At 47.3% G+C, this 6,000-nt stretch overlaps 1 protein-coding gene across 1 annotated transcript in view; it reads right to left on the reverse strand.

The window, feature by feature from the left end:
• The window catches only part of BMP7 (bone morphogenetic protein 7), a gene marked incomplete at its 5' end in the record, with an annotated part of 40,855 nt that extends 34,856 nt beyond the window's left edge, over positions 1-5,999 (reverse strand). Inside the window, one exon of the mRNA XM_026042026.1 lies at positions 5,618-5,999. Coding sequence (XP_025897811.1) covers positions 5,618-5,999 — 382 coding nt within the window. The remainder of the gene's footprint in view (positions 1-5,617) is intronic.
• Position 6,000: the final 1 nt, after the last annotated feature.

A 6,000-nucleotide genomic window follows, 5' to 3' on the forward strand; every position in this document is an offset into this window, starting at 1 on the left:
TATTAAGAAATATCAGTTTTGGGTTTTCGTCAAGCGCTGTTTGTTAAAGGCTGTTTGTTGCAAAGTTGGGAATTCAGCTGCAGTTCAACAACATGGATTCGGCTAATAATGATAAGCAGTGACTAATAGGAGCTAGTTCATGTTTTGATTACTTGCAGTAAAGGAAACCTCCCTCAAAAACAATTTCAAGATTAGGGGAGAGAACTGTTTGAAGCTCTAGCAGGAACTACTGCCTGCTCATTATTTCAACACAGGGGCATTTCTTTGGCCCRGTTCTGCTCACAATTGTGCTAGTGTAAATCCAGAGGGAATTTATTGGAATTAYTTTGGACGTTCAGTTGTATAAATGAGACCATAGGGCCAGCTCCAGTAGAACTGTGACAATTGACACTAAATGAMGACCTAGCCAAGAATTTGCTCTTGGGTTTCCGTTTTCCAAACATAACGTGTGTGCATAACTTTATCCATGTGATTAGTTGTAGTGAGTAGTCACTTTTACTTCCAACATTTGTGGAAGAAGGATCTTAATCCTGACACCAAGCAGCTCGCTCATTTCTTTAGAAGCTCCTTCCCTTTAGAAAAGAAATATATGTGTATATAAAGCAACAGATATATAGATATATACACATGTGTATTTATATATGTAATTAATTCAAGAGGACATTTTGATGCAGATCCCAGAGGAGACGACTGTACCACTGGAAAGGACTGAAGTTAACAAGGTGTCTTAATGCTGTGTGTATATCAACAGGTAGTCTCTTTATCTGGCCTGCTATCAAAATTTCCTTACGCTCTTGCTCAGGTGACTTCATCCATCACTGCAACTTCTCACTGGTATTCATCAAGTTAGAACAATTTAGATGTGTAAAACTAAATGTGTTATCATTTTAACCACAAATTAACAGTTTCTATATAAATATTAGCATTTCCTCACTTGGTCCAAGGATAGAAGCCATTACGGCACTAACAGTATATTTGATTTAAACTAATTAAAACCAGAGGCTCTTGCAATTTAATATATTGATTTTACCAGTGGGACTTAAATCTTTTATAATAAGTGTACACAGCTGCAGCGCTCACCCACCACCACTTTTAAACCTAATCCCTGCATTCCTCCTGACAATAACATGACAGGATCCACACATCCCAGTATTAGCCTTAACCCCGGTGACACTGCCAGAATGTATTAAACTAAAACATAGCAGTGTCCTATTTAAAAGGAGCCTGTCAACAGCCCCGACTGGGCTTTAATAGTTATAATCTTTTTTTTAATTAATGGTTCCAACCACTTCTGCAACCTTCTCGCGCATGTCCTGCCTCTGCCCCACCAGAAAAAGCGTTTCAAGTGTATTTAGGGAGGGAAAGGGAAAACGTGGCCTCATGCTGCCCACCCGGCAATTTGAAAATGAATTAAATTCCCTCTAGAAATGGTCTGTATGCTCAAAGGAAGCCTGCTCATGTCTGCTCCGTGGGAGCCAGGGTGTTTCACAAGTTCATTCTGCTCCAAGCTTTCTCTGCTTGCTAATTCTATAGCACCGAGTGCTGCWTATGCCCATCCGGGTATATACCTGGGATGCATAAGCCCATCCCATCTGGAATGGTTTTGGGATGGACCTGTTGGGGCTTGAGAGCTTCCAGCAGCGCGAGGTGGAGGAGAGGGAGGAAGAAATGGCTGAGGGCCTGGCCTGATGTATGGGCAGAGCCGTGTGATCGCGAGCAGGCACTCGGGACTAGCATTTAATCTGCTTTGTTTCAAGTGGGAAATATGTGAAGATCAAATAAGTTCAAACCCAGGTCAAATATCCTTGAAAATCTTTGATTTATATAAGCAGGAAAATGAAGTTTAAAAGAAGTGATTATGAAAGGGTTACTGAAAACACAGCTGTACGCRCACTCTTATATCTGAGGCTCTCCAAAGAAAAACTGTGTGACATCTATATTAACCTTTGGCTGTACACCAATGACGGCCTGTAGTGAGCTGGAATGCAAGGCAGCCCCTTCCAAATTTTAACACAAGCCAGGTTACAGCTGCAAATGCCTGCAGCCCGTGCTCACTTTATAAAGTATTCCCCAAAGGAAATTTTTAACTGTTATAGAATCTTTTTCTAATACCCTACAGTGTTAAAGCTTGTTATTAAAGGGCAGAGAGATGGCTCACGATGCCAAACACTTGTCAACAAAATGGATAGCCAGATGGTATGAAATAAAAGGAAACTTGGGGGCTCTTCGGCTTCTTGATTTACATTAACAAAAGCCACTTTCATGTGCTCCTTCCAAGAATGACTAATCTCTCCCCCCCTCCTTTATTTTTTGCCAGCATTAAACAATGTTGTTCGTTCTATAATCAACCATGAGACAAATTAACAAATTGCATATCACTTGCACCGGTTCTTTTAAGAAGTATTCCGAGCAAGTCTGTTTACCGAGTCAAGATTACCCACATGAGGACAGCTCAATTATTTTTAGAAGAGTGGCTCAAAGTGATCTAGAGGATATTTACTCCTTACTTACTGTTTACAATCTTGAAATTCAACTGGTGCAGAAAATGCTTTGTATTTTTTCAGAAGTTCTTAAAAGGGATCAGTTTGTAAACTTGATTTGTACCTGGTCTGAAATTAAATTCCAGCTAATTAAATTATAGCAATAAATTTTGTAAGATTAGTCAGTAACTAACTGGCCAACTCTGTCAGGCCACTCTGGCCAAATTCTCTTTTAATATACATGTAACTTCATTCTTGACACAGATCCATTCCCCATCCGTCCTAGCACAGGTGTAGGGTAAGTCAAAATGCAGCCTGTGAATTAAGAGGTTATAAATCTAAACCACATTAATTGTCAAGACTTTACAGTAACATTACACACTAAGTTCAAAGCCCCTTGCAGCGCAGCCCTGAAATGGAGCACCTGTATTCTGGTTCCTCCCTAGCAATACCCAGTATAAATTCTTAGGATTAAACATGCAGGCTATCTCCATAGAAATAAGTAATATGGTTTGTTGTACTTTTTATTTATTTTCACCATGTGGGCTCTTACTTACTCCAATCTAAATCTTTACTTTTCCAAGTTTTCCCTGAAGTTGTATGACTAGAAAGATGGAAGAACTAAGAATAAAGGGAAAGAAGGTGAATTCATAGATAAGTATTTGGAAAACTGGATTAAGACAACTTGCTTATTGAAATTTAAAGGTATTTCTTCTTTACTCACTTCTTCCATTGCTAAGATGAAACTTTATGACACTTGCTCATTGTGATGGCTCTAGTATAGTAATAAAAGCCTACCTGTGAAACGCAATGCTCACAGGGTATCTCTTACAAAACTAGGACACAGTTTACTACAGTCTGCCTTCAGCAATTCAGCTCTGGCTTAAAAGGGATCATTGTAGCAAGTCTCCCCCAAAAATATCAGTTATACAATAGATCTTCTAATTTTCCCTGAATGTCATAGAAAACTGTACATATCAAAGCAGGTGTTGTGTTTGACTATATACGTGAGTGAGTGGCTGGCCTAATTCATTAAAACGTCCATAAACAAGCCTGTCTTTGTCCTATAAAGATGAAAGACCAATGACTATAATGGGATGAAAGGTGTGCACAGTGATGAAGAAAGCTATTATAGATCTGTGTCCTTTTTAAACTCGTCCTGGCAGGCACTGTTGACAAGGGAACAAAACAGTGCAGATAAACCTCTGAAATGTGCCCTGCTGCTAATAATTCCACCTGTCTTTTTCAAAACCATTGGATTTTTCCTGCCCTCTTCCTCCTCGCTGACCRTGCTGACAGCAATTAAGTAAAACGATACTGTGAGTGTATATGGTTAAAATGTAAGGTACTTGATAAAAAAAAAAAAAAGTTTTCACTCATAAGTAGATATATCTACAAGGTATTTTTTTTTTTTTCAATTTACTGGTTAATTCCACTCTGATCACAAAAGAGCTGCATCCAAAAGCATTAGGGCCCTCAGCTTTAACTGCTGTTATTCCTTCCCCATGGGCTGCAGAGAGGGCCTTTCCCAGGAAGCAGGGCTGGAGCATGCGGATGCAGAGAGCCACAAGCAGCAGGAGCACCACTTGCTTCCCCAAAATAAACTTCACTGGTCGCTTATTTTTCCTAAAGGCTCCACTTTGCTGCAAGGAGAGCACAAGCGTGAGCTCTGCTGTGGCTGCTCCAACGTCCCCGGTGCCGCGTGAGCGGCTCTGCCGGCGCTTGGGCTGCACGTCCYGCGTGCCACCGGGAGCGATGGCAGCGGCACCGCTCGGATCGCCAGGGGCAAATATTTGACCAGCAGAGGCGCTTTTGGCTGCTCAAATATTTGATTTTGAATGTATCTTTGCTGATCGGYTTAAGCATCTCGCAGCGATTAGACAAACACTGTAAGTGTAAATGGAAAGCATTAGTGCAGCCCCAAGGCCAAACGTAATTGCTAGAAGCCTGCTGGGGAGCTTGTGGTGTTTAATAAGAAAGTGCAGCTCCTGCAGACTGCGGCTCTAGCAGCGTTCCGGGCCGCAGCATCGCGTGATGACCGTGCTGGCAAGGCCCCCAGATGTTGTAATTACTAACGCGTGTCCCAGAGCCCACGCGGCTACCGATATTGTGCATCTCGTTAAGTGCTGGGGTCGGACGGGAGCGCCGTGGCCGCGGGCGCTGCAGAGCGTCGGGTGCACGGAGCTGCAGCATCGCYGGGGCGTAGGGGGGCTGTGGGGCTGGGGTGCCCGTGGGCACTGCCATGGGCCGGCGCTGCCCTCGCTCCCTGCGGGGCCCTTGGCTTGGGCGGCGCTTGCAGCCGCTCTTGGTTTGGAAGCGCTACCCAGATTTTGCCATGAACTTGCAGGCACCCAATCTGTATGGCTGGTGGTTTTGGAGCTGCACATGACGGGGGCTAAAAATGGATGGAGCAAGGCAGGGTCTGTAATTATATATTTAAAATAGCCTGCTCATCCTTTCACTCAAATCCAACCGATTCAGCCCAAACAGGCGTGCAGTCTGCAGAATGCACGGAGCCACCAGACCTCTCCGTGCATCCCATCGGAGCGGCCTGGTGCGGAGCGCGCTGGCTTTTGCACCATGTGCACACACTGGCCAGTCACACCGTGCCGAGGGCCGCGTCCGCCGCCGAGGTGGGAGTCACCATCCGGAGCAGCAGGAGCAGCCAGGGATGTTGCGCRAAGGCCCCGCGAGCCGCGAGGGCGACGGGCGCCGTCACCCAGCCCGTGCGCGAGCCCCGCGCGCCCCGCATTGCAGCAGCYCTCGGTGCCCTGTGGCGTTGGCACCATTGGCACGGCCTCGTTGGTGCCCCAATCCCACTAGTTTTCCCCAACAAACGTTCCTGCAAAGGCGACTCTTGAGGCGCAGTGCGTAACCGCTGAAGGGGGAAGGTGACAAGAGGTGAGCGCGGTGGCAAGGAGCACGGCACTGCTCAGTGTGCCCAGCTCTGCACCTTGCTGCCTCTTGGCTCCCGCCTAGCAAAGAAGGTGCCTTTCCCAGGGCTCCTCCTCACCCTCGGGGCAGCTGGTCCCCCTCACGGATGGCTCCCTGGGGACCCTCATGCCACCACCTCCCACCCTGTCCCAGTGACRGGGTCCTGGTGCAGCCGCCCGGTCCCAGCGCCCCTCGCCGCTCACCCAGGTTGACGAAGCTCATGACCATGTCGGCATCGGTGAGGAAGTTGCTGTCCTGCAGGCTGGCGAGCGGCGGCCCTTGCGTGCTGAAGAGGGGCTTGTAGGGGTAGGAGAAGCCCTCGCCCTCCTCGGCGGCCGCCCCCGCCGCCCCCTCCTCCACCGACATGGCGTTGTAGAGGTCCAGCATGAACATGGGCGCCGAGTTGTGCTTGCCGTGGAGGTGCGGGCGCGGGCGGTGCGGCAGCCCGAGGATGGAGAGGATCTCCCGCTGCATCTCGCGGCGCTCGGCGCCGCGCAGCCGCCGGTGGATGAAGCTCGAGTGCACCTCGTTGTCCACCGTGAAGTCGGCGAGGACGCAGCGCAGCCAGAGGGCGGGCGCGGCGGCG

The sequence above is a fragment of the Nothoprocta perdicaria genome, unplaced genomic scaffold (assembly GCF_003342845.1).
Source record: "Nothoprocta perdicaria isolate Ctin4 unplaced genomic scaffold, notPer1 scaffold_3, whole genome shotgun sequence".
Classification (NCBI taxonomy): domain Eukaryota; kingdom Metazoa; phylum Chordata; class Aves; order Tinamiformes; family Tinamidae; genus Nothoprocta; species Nothoprocta perdicaria.